This window comes from Thunnus thynnus, chromosome 22, assembly GCF_963924715.1.
Source record: "Thunnus thynnus chromosome 22, fThuThy2.1, whole genome shotgun sequence".
In the NCBI taxonomy this organism is placed as follows: Eukaryota; Metazoa; Chordata; class Actinopteri; order Scombriformes; family Scombridae; genus Thunnus; species Thunnus thynnus.
In genome coordinates this window covers 16,902,576-16,916,150 of record NC_089538.1, presented here as the reverse complement: position 1 = coordinate 16,916,150, position 13,575 = coordinate 16,902,576, and the positions used below count along the sequence as shown (strand labels likewise).

Below are 13,575 nucleotides of genomic sequence, written 5' to 3'. Positions count from 1 at the left end.
TTTTTGACCATTTCATGGCGTGTGTGTGTGTGTGTGTGTGTGTGAAATTTTCACAGTGGGGGCTGAGGGTGTTAACCGTAAGCTGCCTTATTACAGCTTTCACAGAGGCGAGCCTCTCTATGTGACTTCCTGTCTTGTCGACAGACGAGCCCCACATAAAGGAAACCAGGACCAACGGAGTTTATGTGAAGACTCGACAGCGCGATGACTGACTGATCAGCTGTCGCATCGGCGCAACGATCCTACAACTGAGGTTAAAGATCGGAGTTTGAATGAACCGGCGTTAGAAAGTAAGATTACTAACATTTAGTAACATCAGATGTTCATGTCAGCTTTGTTTTGGTTGTAAAAAATTCAGGAAACCTGCTCAGATGTGACTCAGCGTAAGCTTTCTGTACTGTATTTAAATTTGTCTTACATGAAGATATTAATGAGGGTTTTACACCAAACTTTATACAGAAATGTTACAGTAGTTGGTAGATAAATGTGTTGAATTTGAATCATAGCAGATAATCTTCATTTTTGAGGAACTGATCCTCCTGAAAGGTATTAAAGAGGCGTCAAAGATCTGAGAAGTTTTACAGAAGTCTATCATGTGCTTTGATATGATTCTGACATCAGAAACCGTTTTTTGGAACAAGACGTCACCTTGTTCCCCAAACTGAAGCTCGTCCGCTGTTTTGTATCTTTCTAGAAAAAACTCGTCCCTCCCCTAGTCTTCCCACAGAATCTTTCTCCATGTCCGCAGTGACTCCTTCCAGTCCTACCAGTCTCAAGGCGCCGGTGCTGGTCCAGTTTCAGCTCGGCCTGTTCAGGGAGGTGGTCCAAGTCCCTGCTGGCAACCTCAGCTATCGCCATGCCAAGAGGCTGGCTTCAGAGATCATAGAGCGCAAGGTAATGAAAAAAAACCTCACACAGGTGGGAGATTTTGTTATTTTTTTGTGTTTAGGTGAGATTTTCAGGGCTTCAAAATGCTGAAAAAAGAGGTTTTTTCTAGCAAACAGTGAAGAATATCTGCTCTAGTATTTCTACAGTCCCACTTGGAAAATACTCCTGTGATATTTCGAGCTCTCAGGCCTCCAAACTGTCAGGAAGTGGACGTTTGAAAGGTCACCTTATGCGTTAAGAAGGGTTATGTAGGTTACACTTCAGGCTTTTGAGAAGCCCAAAGTGTTTCTGCATTGTTGACTGATGCAGAGTGTGAAGGCTCTTGTTGTGGTTTTAGCTGTAGATTAGCAACATATCTGATTGAACCAGTTTTTATACTATTAAACCAGCTCTGGTTTAGATTTGACTTTAAAAATCTGCAGCCGTAACATAAAATAAAAGTAGCTTTAAAACTGCAGCTGAGGTTAAATAAAGATCTTTGTGAATTGCAGGTGTTGTTCTGTCTCAGTGTCAGCTGGTCTGGTCTTCATACTGCCTTGAGTACAGGGACTGTGTGGTCGAGAAGAGCGCAGCAAACTTTCCAACCACAACCCCCCCCCTCCTCCCCTCCCTGCCCCCCGCCCTGTCACACACACACACACACACAAACAAACACACACGCACAGAGTCTGCCTCGCTTTCACCGGCCTTCCTTTCAACTTTGATCTTTACTTGAGTTTCCAGGCAGCAGGTCAGCACGGTCTCCTCTGCGTGTGTGTGTGTGTGTGTGTGTGCGTGCGCTATGCTAGCATTTTGTGCATTCACTGTACACAACCCTGACAGCACCAGCGTCCCCCCCTGCAAATATGTCACATACTGTATATATATATATGTGTCACTGCTGGGTGAAACCCTGCACCTCCAACTCTGATATCAAACTGTTTTTTTTTTTTTAACTTTTTCAGGTTGCAGAACAGCAAATTAGTTTGCAAACTGAAAACAAACTAGTTGCATTTTATCCACATTGTATAATATTATGTATAAAATGACATAAAGCTCATACAGTATGTGTGTAATAGTCTCTTCTATCATTAAGGGTCCCAGAATCCTTCCGCTCATATTTAAACATGAAAATCAGCTGAATTTGAGTGTTTTTTACGCTGCTTTTCCTTTAAAATGCATTTTACGATCTTTTAAGTGTTGGACACAAATGCTACTGTTTGAAATGTTTTGAAATGATCTCAAAAATATATTAATGTAACTTAGTGGAGGTTTAGACGCAGTAGTTTGCTGGACTGATTTATATTCATCATGATATTTTATGTCCTGGAAAGTAGTTAAATTATAAGAATTCATTCTCTGTATGACTTTAAGTCTCTTTAGAATTTAGTGATAATAAAAATCACTCGTAACTTTACACATGAAGAACAACACACGTTATGTATTGTCAGCACTGTTAAATAGTTCAACCCCAACTTATCTGCATCACGTCTCTGGTATCTTATCTTCAGAATCTTTTCTTAGCCTCGCTGCGTTATTTTTAAGTGTTGGGTTTTTTTTTTTTTTTAATTTTACCACCTTGCAACGTGAATACAGAAAAAGCTAATGATGATAGATTACTTCACCATTTTTCATATTGCATCATCTTTGATATCTTGTGTATCTGGATCATGTTTTGTGACGACGGTCTGTTGTTACAGAATTGAGTTGATCTTTTATTTTTGTCTCCGAAGACTCTCGATTGAACATTTCCGTCCGTGTAAACGGTGAACTTTTCTCCAGATTTCGCACCGACTGTTTCTCTACTTTTCATGTTTTGATGCTTCGAACTCGACTCTTGTTTCCATTTTTATGCAAATAACGAAGCATCATACTCATAATACCAGCATTTATCGTCACCGTTTGTTTGTTTGTTTGGATGGAAAAGTGTGACGTTTGGAAAAAGTGATGAAAAACATGAGTCAGTAATGTTTTAATTTTTTTCTGTAGAACTACTTAAAATATTCAGATAATGCGTGTCGGCTTCACACCAGCAAAAACAACATTAATGCCGCACGTCAAAATGTTTTAAATTGAACTTGAGTCAACCTGAGACTGTCTGTGTGTGTGTGTGTGTGTGTGTGTGTGTGTGTGTGTGTTTGTGTGTGTTTTTTTTAGGCTCCAGAGTGCAGCTTGGTGGGCGTCGGAGAGAAGTTCCTGCTCTTCAGACATCAGCCCACATTAGAGCAGCTGCTGCACCGCCTGACAGACAGTGACGAGCTGCAGAACGGGGACCTCATTGAGGTCATCATCGCAGGTCAGAGGCCGACAGGTTACACTTTGATCACCAGAGTGGGAGAATGAGGGGGAAAAAACGAACTGTCAGGTTTATTTTCTGTGGTCTTGATTCATAAAACGCTGCTTATTTCCAACCCACAGATGTTTTGTAAGATAAGATAGTCGCACAGTTACCAGATCTGGACTCAATAACAGCTCAAATTATATCTTGTTGTGCTACGCTTCTTACAAATCAAAGGTTTTTCCGCTACAACACCTCCTGAATACATAAATATCCTTTCTCGGTATTTCTGTGCTTTGCGCCCTTGATCTTTCAGCGCACCTCGTTACTGTCGAGTTATCTGCGGGTTACAGAGTCAGTATGTCTTCATGCTTTTGCAAGCTTCACAAAGCCACTAAATCTCACCGTGAAGCTTACGCGGCAGGTGAAACCTCCTTACTTAAGCTTCCGGCTGCGCGCTCGTCCGTGAAACGCAAATCTGCCGCAAACAAAATCCACGGCAACACACACACACACACACACACAACGCTTTGTTTTAAATTAAAGAGCTTGAGCTCGACTCGCAGGTAATTTGAATTGATGATGGCAGCCGCACATGTGAGAGTCGGAGTGGTTGGCTTCAGGATTAGCAAGTAAAACACGCAAGACAGATGAGATTTGGTTAACCGAACGTGTAAACGCTGATGTTTTATTGGTAAATCTACCAAATCTGTGTGTATAATGCAGTGGTGATTCCAGCTACAACAATAAGATTTCTCTCAGCTGTGTCGTCAGGCTGTCATGTAACGTGTCTCTCGTCATTATAATCTGATTCAGGATCGGCCACGGTGACTGAGATGAGGATCCGTCCGCACTCTCTGGTGGTGCACTCGTACCGGAGTCCCACTTTCTGTCACCACTGTGGAGAGATGCTGTGGGGTCTCGTTCGCCAGGGATTAAAATGTGACGGTAAGGCTCAACGTTGTGTATGGGTGACACATCTCATACGTTGACACCTGAGTGCTATCAAGGTTTTTTTAGTGTTGAAGATAAACACATTCAGGAAAAACTGAACTGTTTCTCCACCTCTCGCTCTCTTCAGGTTGTGGATTAGACTTCCATAAACGTTGTGCTTTCCTGTTGCCCAACGACTGCAGTCGAGCGCGGCGACAGGTCAGCACCAGCCTCTCCTTGTTCCCTCCACGACGACCCCGCACACACTCCCTGTCCAATCAGGCGGGAGGCAGTCTGGAAGAGGTGAGCAAATGAAAAAAAAAGGGTGACAGTGTTGAATAAAAAGGGCTCAGCTCTGAATCACTTACTCACTACCTGAACCTCCGTCCTCGCCCCTCCAGATCAGCATGACCAAGCCCTCGTCCAGGCCTCCGTCCTGGGCAGAACCTCCGGTCTGGCTGGGAGTCGGAAACGGTGACTGGAGCAGGGCTCAGGTCCCGCACACCTTTCACATCCACAGCTACACCAAACCCACCGTCTGTCAGTACTGCCACCGGCTGCTCAAAGGTCTCTTCAGGCAGGGGCTGCAGTGCTCAGGTGAGAGGGTCGGAGGAAATCTGGTCAACGCCTACGTCACTTTGAGTTCCACCGATTAAAACAGAAATTTATGAGAGTTTGTTTATGCATTTTTGCTAAAAATGTCCAACAGATGAGAAGTAACAAGAAGCTACAGCACAGATACTGATTATGTTCTGTTTTTATGTTTTAAAAAACAAATATTAGACAATATTTCATCAGATTTTCAAACCTGCATTAACAGATTGTTTTGCCGCTCGGGGTCTGTGCAAAAATCTGTAAACACTACAGCTGTTTGTTGCAGGACAGATAACATGCGGTGAGAAACGGTGAGAGCAGTGAAAGTTAATTAGTAAAACCAAAACTATGAGCTGAAAGACACTAAAACCCATCAGAGAGTTTAAAGGACCCGCAGAGGCGGCTGATACATCTTCTATAAATGTATCACTACAAGCGACTCCTTTCACATGCAAACAGTCTTTTCATTCACAGTTAATATAAAAGATACTGATCAGTGCAGCTTTAAATGATCAATCACGCTTCACCGTTTAGAATAAAATATTAAACTTTAATGCTTTACAACAGGATTCATTGAAAAAATCAGCTGCATGAGGAAATAATATTATTAATTTGACCAAAAAAAAAGAAGATCCACTTCATCACTTTTTCTGGATCTTTCCATCACATCTCATGGTTTTCCTCAGCAGATAGTTTGCTCAGTTGTCATGGAGATGAAACGTGCTGAAGAGTTAAAATTTCTTGGGGTTTTTTGGGGGTTTTTTTGTCAAACTTCTGAGGACGAACTTTGACTCAAACATTAAGACATTTAAAGGATGAGCATTTGCATTTATTTGAAATGTAATAAATTTAAACATGTTTTTGTGGTCGTTTTTAGATATTCAGCCCCAGCAGCACATGAGCTTTAATAAACCATGTATGAAGCGTTTGTTGATCATTTTCCTCAAAGCCTGAACGTGCGTCAGAAATCTGAAAAAGACGGATTTGAATCAACAAAACTGAACTTTAAAATCAGTGAAATTACGGCAGATTATCATGTTTTGTCACCTTTTCGTCTCCTCTCCTCTCTGTCAGACTGCAGGTTTAACTGCCATCGGCGCTGCGAGCCGCTGGTCTCCAGAGACTGTCCAGGAGAGCGGAGAGCGGGCGTCAACGGGGAAGGTGAGCGTTGGTCCCCGGAGGTTCAGGTTCCATTTTGTTATTCCGGTCCTGTGACTCCTGCTGCACGGTAGACGACGGCTCTTTGAAAAGGCCCATGCCTTGATGTCGTCACCGCAGCGATGAGTCAAAACTGATTCACCCTCCTTCTCGAGAACATTTTGATAGATTCGGGTCTTGGTCTGATCTAAATGATGCAGCGATGATGATTAATGACACGATGCTTCAGGAAATGTCTGAAGAGGTTTAAGATGATTTTACCAGAAAAACTTGTTTTGTCCCAGAATCATTATTTATAGCTTATATATTATATTATAAATGTTTTTTAATATCTGCTGGGTTCAGTAATAAACATTTTATATAATAACATCAGGAAAAACAATCAATGTCAGCTATGAAATCTGATATTTTTATTTCTCGCTGTTCATTGAAGGCATCTTTGGTGTCACGTGAGCGATTAAGGCAACAATTTTTTAACATTTTTTGTGCTTAAACAATTAGCTGATTAATTAATTGACAGAAATTTAATCAATTTTCAGTGTTTAAGTCGTCTATCAAGCAAAAATGCAAAACATTTGCTCGTTCCAGCTTCTCAAACACGAGGATTTGCTGCTTTTTTCTGTTTTATATTAAAAGTAAATCGAACATCTTAATGTTTTTGACTATTAGTAGACTTGACATAAGAATTTAAAAAAGTATGTTTGGGAAATCATTAGTCACAGTCCCTAATAAGTGTGTATATGATCTCACATTCCCAGACACAGCGGCGGGTCACAGCTGCCAGCTAGACGCAGAGGAGGATGAGTCAGAGCTCAGCAACATGACAACACTAAAAGTCGATGATGATGAGATGTCCACCGACGGCGAATCGATGGCTGAGGCCATGGAAGTCGAGCAACCACGAGAGCCAATGAGGTGAGAGGATTTTTTATATAATTTATTCTGGTGGTGTCACCCCATGTAACAGGTGACTGAAGCTTCCTGGCACAGATGATCTTGTGATGTCATGTCACTAATACACACACTCATCCTTCCTGTCATTCATCATTGTCACTGTATTTACTGTAAGCGGGTGTCACCCACAACTCAGTGAGCTTCGGGCGCATGCTGCCACCTAGAGGCGTTAACAGGAAGTTCAGCCGCTACGTCACAGCAAAGAAAAGTGACTTTAATTCTGTTTTCATCTCTTTTTTTTTTTTTCTCTTTTCTCTTCCATCAGTCCGTGTTTCAGCAGCAACATCCCTCTGATGAGGCTCGTCCAGTCGGTGCATCACACTAAGAGGAGAGCCGGTGGAGTCCTGAGAGAGGGGTGGCTGCTGCATCACACCAACACTGACACACTGGTGAGACACACACACACACACACACACACACACACGCTGATTGCTCTTGTTTTTTTACCTTATATTTAGGCAGTCAACGTTTCCTGTTTAAACCAGAGCTCAGTGGATTATTTTAAAACCAAAAAGCATGAAGAGTTAGTTTTTAGTAGCTTTAAAGCCAAAAAAGTGTATCTTCATGTACAGTATTATGTTCTTTAGTTTTTGTAGTTTTAACAGTGAGAAATGAAAATTAGCTCTCAACTAACTCATGAAATAAGCTAAAGTAAAACACACATCTTTAAAAATCTTTATTAACTCCACTTTTGCTGTTTCTGACCGTATGGACTCATGTAGATATATAAAATACGTGCTCATTGAAAATATGCATTGCACACACACTTACAGTACAGTGAGAACCTCTGAATTATTTCTGATGTTTCTTTTCCCAGAGGAAACGTCATTACTGGATCTTGGACTGGAAGAGCATCACTCTGTACCAGAATGACAGCAGCACCAAGTTTTACAAGGTACGATCTCCTCTGTCGAGCACTTCAGTAGCGGACTGATGTGCTGATGTTTCGCTGGTTTTACACAGATTATTCTACCACCTGTAATCAGCTAACACAGTATGGATTTGAGATTTTGTATAACTTCAGCTACAAACAGGCTTTTCATACATGCCTTTCATGATATATTCTTTTAAAAGCCACCGTACTATTGTTCTTTTTTTCAAGGAACATACATAGAGAAAACACAATCTCAATATGCCAATTTCACAAAAATATGCAATAAGTATGAAGTCAGTGGATTTTTCTGTATTTGAGTTTATGGTTGATGGATGATAAAATCAATAAAAGGGAAAAAAGTGAGTGTAAAGTAGTAGAAGTTTTAATAATTTACTACAGAAGTGGATGTGATGTCAGTTGTCATTTTCACTGTATTTTCATCTATGAAAAGGAATAAACCCTCCTCCTCCTCTTCTCTTCCTCCTCTTCTTCTTCTCTAGGAGATGCCTCTGTCTGAGGTGCTGCAGGTCCGAGGCCCCGCCCAGCTCTCCGTGCCCTTGTTGCCAGGCAACAGCGCCCACTCCTTCGAGGTGGTGACGGCCTCGCTGGTGTACTGCGTGGTGGCCGGCGAGAACGGGCCGGCCTGGGAGAGCGCCATCCGTCAGGCTCTGATGCCCGTTCAGAGCGGCAGAGGATGCAGCAAAGACAACAAAGGTGAGACGACGCCTCTGGATATTCATGTTATTAGAAATTAATAAGAAAATGTTGCTTTTTTTAGAGTTTATATAACAAAGTGTTATGTGTAAACTTAATGAGGGCGATGGAACATGACAACTTTAATGTTTTTTTAAATATAATGAGTGAAAAATGTCTTCAGGGTGATACTGAAACTTCTAATGAGTCAAACAGCATCCAAACAAGGATGACTCAGAGAATATTTTACAGTCTGAAATATTTAAGACAACAAGTGTTTATTAAATGATTGTTTTCTTCCACAAAATTATGAATGAATCTGTTTTTTTCTGATTACAGATGAAGTTTCTCGCAGAGACAGCGTGGTAAGAATCAACTCTACACTTCTGGATTTAAAACCAACACAGTCAACTTATGCAGATGATTTTCATACTTCTGTGTGTGTGTGTGTGTGTGTGTGTGTGTGTGTGTGTTTCAGGACATCAGCTCAGTGTATCAGATCTTCACAGATGAGGTTCTGGGTTCAGGACAGTTTGGAGTGGTGTACAGAGGTGAGCCGATTTAAACCACTTTAATGAATTATTACAACATCAGGGGTCAGACGTTCAGCTTTTTTTTTTTTAATCTTCTTGGGAGGTTTTCAGCACACAGCAGCAGATGTAGACATTTCCAGAAAGCAGAGGCAGGAAGTACATGAAACCATATGGTTTAATACTCACTAACTGACTTTAACTGTCTTCAGGAACAGGAAGCTGCATGTTGTAAAATAGATTTTTAAAGAACGAGGCTGGCATTATTGTTAACAAATCCCATGAAAAGGCCAAAACAAACAATGTGTTAGTCCGTCTCTCTAGTTCATGAATACATAATTTAAAAATAAAACTAATCTATGCCCTTCAACAGCAGGGCACTGCAGTACATCACTCAAACAGGAGTAAACAGTGTATTTGTTTGGGACTATTTTTAGCTGTGGATTAATACACATTTGGTGCTTTAGTGAGTTTTTACAGCAGCAGGATGGTGTTTTTCTGTTGGATTGACTCAAAATAAACTACAGTGCTCATGTTTCATCATAATAAAGGACAGTTTCTCCCACTACAACACTGTGATTGTTATCATTAATGTGTTTTTAATAGATTGGTTTGAGCAGATTATTTGTGGTTGTTCAGGTACTCACAGGAAGTCTGGTCGACTGGTTGCCATCAAAGTCATTGACAAGACGCGCTTCCCCACCAAACAAGAGAGACAGCTGAGGAATGAAGTAGCCATCTTGCAGGTACTGATATTTAAATATATTTTATTATATAGACAGTATTTATTATTGTATTATATTCTGTAACATCTAATATGTGAACGTGTGCTGGTCAGAGTCTGTCCCACCTCGGCGTGGTCCTGTTGGAGGGGATGTTTGAGACCGCCGTGTACGTCTTCGTCGTCATGGAGAAGCTCCACGGAGACATGCTGGAGATGATTCTGTCCAGCGAGAGAGGACGACTCCCTGAACGCAACACTCGCTTCCTGGTCACGCAGGTATATAAGATCAAATCCTGATCAGTCAGTCAGTGTTCACACGGTATTTAAATGATGGAAATTTCATGTCGGGACCCACAAGAGGAGTCACGAGATAAATAGGAAGGGTCATGAGATGATTAATGAGGTAAGAGAGAAGAAGAAGAAACACAAATTTCCAAAAAACATTTTTTTTCTGGAGAAATACTAGAGACACTTTTCATGACTCATTAAGCTGCTTTGACCATTAACTGTGAATCTGTAGTCAAATTTTCTTCCTGTTTGTACCACTTTTAACTCTTTTTTTGGTTTCCATTTTTAAGCTTTTGTAAATTTCAACCAAATCCTGTCAAAAACTAATTTAAAATGTACACTAGTAGATAACAAGTCTTTAGGGACCATCTCTCTGGTATCCATGAAAATAGGAATGTTTTTGAGTGGCTTCTTGCATAAATAAAGCTTATAAAAATATGTACTTTAATGAGTCTTTCTCATGTTTTTGCCATGTTTTTGTGTGTCTGATGCAGATCCTCGAGGCTCTGCGGTATCTGCATTTAAAACATATCGCTCATTGTGACCTGAAACCTGAGAATGTGTTGCTGGCGTCTGCGGACCCTTTCCCTCAGGTTTGTGATGAATTAATTTACAGCATCAGGCGACGTCGTCTTAACAGCTCATTAAATCCGCTCTGTGTTTTTGCGTTTGACAGGTGAAACTGTGCGACTTCGGCTTCGCCCGCATCATCGGCGAGAAGTCGTTCCGTCGCTCGGTCGTGGGCACGCCCGCCTACCTGGCGCCCGAGGTCATCAGCTCCAACGGCTACAACCGCTCGCTGGACATGTGGTCCGTGGGGGTCATCATGTACGTCAGCCTGAGCGGCACCTTCCCCTTCAACGAGGACGAGGACATCAGGCAGCAGATCACAAACGCTGCCTTCATGTACCCGAAACATCTCTGGGCCTCCATCTCACTGGAGGGTAAGCTTTTTTTTTTAGTTCTCTGTTGGTGCATTCAAGGACACTCTGATATATGAGACGTTATCGTCAATTAATTGAATAGAAACTTATTTAATACAAGAAATAAGGTCTGGGTTTGACTTTCTGACTCAGATGTGAGAGTGTCCTTGAATGCATCATCAAGGACAGTTCACAATGTTATCTGCTTGCAGCTTTATCACCATGTAACAGAAATGCAACTTTAAATCAAATAATGGCAACTAAATGTTCACTGCGATGGATTTCTTACTCAAATCTTTTGGTATGTTCGGCTGCTGAAGATCCTTCAAATTTACATTTTTTAACTCATTAACATCTTTAATTTGTTTTAAATGTCCTTTAATTTTCATGTTAAGTAGCTTTAAGGTTCTTATCCTGCTTCTTGACAGTATCAGTCTTCTCTTGTTGGCCACTAGGGGACTCCAGCGGACCACTTTTTAAACCCCAATCTCTCTGTGTCTCTTTCTCTCCAGCGGTGAGTCTCATCAATAACCTTCTGCAGGTGTCGGTGAGACGGAGGTACAGCGTTGGCAAAGCGCTGGGACACCCCTGGCTGCAGGTCAGATACAGTACATCACCCTCTTGAGTGCATGTTTATATTCAACCAGGAAGTTTACAAAGTCACTCATTCCTTCCTCCTCCTGCAGGACTTCCAGGTGTGGTGCGACCTCCGAGAGTTCGAGCACAAGATGGGCTGCAGGTATCTGACGCACCAAAGCGACGAGGAACGCTGGAGGCGCTACGCCCTGGAGAAAGGCCTGGACTTCCCCTTCTACCCCGACAACAAGCCTGACATGTGACCTCAGTATGGAGGTTAGAGGTCGGACAGTTTATAGTCTGTACAGATTAGATGAAACCACATCCCACGCTCAAAAACCCCTTAGTTAGCTAATTAATTATCAGCAGTGAACCAAGTTATGTATATTTATCTTTGTATTTTTTATATTGAATGTGACGTCATCAATAACTTGTATAGTACAGGAAAAAAAGGTAATAAAAGACAACACAAACCGCCGTGTAGTAATATAATTTTCCTTTTTTATTCCAAGTAGTGGTTTTTAAAGTTGAACTGTGTGAAAGTGAGCTTTTGTGGCATCGGTGATGATGGACAAAATGAGGATGAGGGGGAGGAGGAGGAGAATGGAGCACAGGTGAAATTAAAACATCATCATCATCATCATCATGCACAGGGAGGAGTCGACTCACGCTGTTAATCATGGCTGACCTGTCTTTGTTTTGTTTTTTTTAAAAATGGGACCAAAACCCTATTTGCTTTCCTCACTGACATAGGCCTGCTATGGTCCCACGTACAGTATCGATTCTTCTTATTTTCTCCGCAACTTTCCTGATGCCCTGTCGTCTCTCACTGCTCGACACCTCTCTCTGTCTGCGTCCCTCCTCCGTCACGTGTTGACATTCATACAAACAGTTATTCAGTGATGTATAAAAAAAGGAGTCTGGACGGAGAGGAGAGAGGTGTGTGGGATCGTTCTCTCTGGCCGTAACAGTTCTCTTTCTGTCTTCGTTCCTGAGTCCCCATCCAGCCAAGACCCTCTTGTCTTCTGTTTTGTATTTACCCACAGTGCTTTGCTCTTGTGTCTGTCCGCTGGGGGTTTTATCTTCATCTTAATATTCAAAGTTAAAGTGCTCTCATTCACCCTCCGTTTGATCCTGAGCTTCTCAAGCCTTTTAAATCTCCACGTTGTCAGCTAACAGGTTTCACAGTGATGTGGTATTTATTTATTTATTTATTTATTTTTTACAGAGTGAGATTTTTTAGTGTTAGACTGGCTTTATAACATCGTAGCACCTGACTTCTCTGCTGAGTGAAATGTCACCTTTTATGTTTTTTTGCGTGATTAAGGAAGAGTCGGGAGACTCACAAAGACAGCGTTTTCTAAACTTCAACATAGCATGCATCTGCACAAATACACAACCAACCAAGCCAACTGACCAACCAGCTTTTCTTTTATCACATTTTCTTCTTTAATCACCCTTCTACAAAAAAAATATGACATCTGAGAGAGAGAGAGAGAGAGAGAGAAAGAGAGAGAGAGAGAGAGCGGGGGAGAGCAGGAGGCTTTGCTCAAAATTCATTCCTAATTTTTCTTTCTCCCTCATTACTTCCTTCTGTTAACCTCTCCTAAAAAAGGCAGGTATGTTATTATGTATGCTGCTTACATAAGTTCAGTGCAATACCCGGCACATTCCTGTTTCTGTTTTTTTTTTTTTTCTTAAAGGCGCTCTTATATAGAAATGAGGGAAGAGCTGGCCGGTCCAAACACAGCCTCCTCTAAGGTCTGAGCAAAATCTTCCGCTCTCTCCTCCTCTCCCGGAGCGTGAGAGGAGGGAAGGAGGAGGGTCAGGAAGAAGGGGAAGAAAAAGTTTAAGAATTGAAAGAGGAAAAAATGATAAGAACCAAGCGTAGAAGGACAGTGGAAGGGTTGAACTCGCTCTCTCCACATAGGAGAAATAGGAAGGGGGGGGTGAGGGGTAGGAGGGGGGAGGTTGGGGAGAAAGGGATTGCGAGGAGGAGATGAAGAGAAGGGGGGGGGCTGTGTTTATAAGTCGCTCTCTCCGTAGAGGGCGCTGGAGAAGGAGATGTAGTCCAGGGCGCCGGTGGGGCAGTCGGGTCCGACGTACCTGGTCATGCGGCTGATGCAGTACTCGGCCTGCTCGGGCGGCAGCTCCCTGCGCAGCTCATCCACTGTGATGTAATT

The 13,575-nt window shown here is 42.0% G+C and overlaps 3 protein-coding genes across 5 annotated transcripts in view; 2 read left to right on the top strand and 1 right to left on the bottom strand.

Annotated features, from left to right (window-relative positions):
• Window positions 1–234, top strand: part of klc2 (kinesin light chain 2) — a 14,663-nt gene extending 14,429 nt beyond the window's left edge. Inside the window, exon 15 of the transcript XR_010925347.1 lies at window positions 145–234. The gene's annotated coding sequence lies outside the window, so the exon portion shown is untranslated. The remainder of the gene's footprint in view (window positions 1–144) is intronic.
• prkd4 (protein kinase D4) lies at window positions 162–12,107 on the top strand. 3 transcript variants are annotated; one of them, XM_067579581.1, is made up of 19 exons: window positions 162–290; window positions 695–894; window positions 3,025–3,163; window positions 3,962–4,093; window positions 4,227–4,381; window positions 4,480–4,675; window positions 5,747–5,833; window positions 6,589–6,745; window positions 7,050–7,173; window positions 7,602–7,679; window positions 8,159–8,372; window positions 8,691–8,716; window positions 8,830–8,902; window positions 9,521–9,627; window positions 9,720–9,881; window positions 10,388–10,486; window positions 10,570–10,837; window positions 11,329–11,414; window positions 11,503–12,107. In XM_067579581.1, exons 2-19 carry the CDS (start codon window positions 739–741, stop codon window positions 11,653–11,655), a joined length of 2,412 nt encoding a protein of 803 aa, XP_067435682.1. In that variant the 5' UTR covers window positions 162–290; window positions 695–738; the 3' UTR covers window positions 11,656–12,107. The 3 variants fall into 3 exon arrangements, with proteins under 3 accessions (XP_067435682.1, XP_067435684.1, XP_067435683.1); XM_067579583.1 differs by having other exon boundaries at window positions 176–290; window positions 749–894; XM_067579582.1 differs by having other exon boundaries at window positions 200–290; window positions 717–894.
• actn3b (actinin alpha 3b) overlaps window positions 11,874–13,575 on the bottom strand; it is a 34,938-nt gene continuing 33,236 nt past the window's right edge. The window contains exon 21 of the mRNA XM_067579580.1: window positions 11,874–13,575. Within this exon, the coding sequence (XP_067435681.1) occupies window positions 13,417–13,575 (159 nt within the window). The 3' untranslated portion in view covers window positions 11,874–13,416.

What these genes read in the sequence shown, in the direction of transcription:
- prkd4 (XM_067579581.1), top strand. Translation starts at nt 739, where the DNA reads ATGTCCGCAGTGACTCCTTCCAGTCCTACCAGTCTCAAGGCGCCGGTG. An exon ending in CTCGCTTCCTGGTCACGCAG is followed by an intron (nt 9,882 to 10,387) that starts GTATATAAGATC and finishes TGTCTGATGCAG; the next exon opens with ATCCTCGAGGCTCTGCGGTA. An exon ending in TGGGACACCCCTGGCTGCAG is followed by an intron (nt 11,415 to 11,502) that starts GTCAGATACAGT and finishes CTCCTCCTGCAG; the next exon opens with GACTTCCAGGTGTGGTGCGA.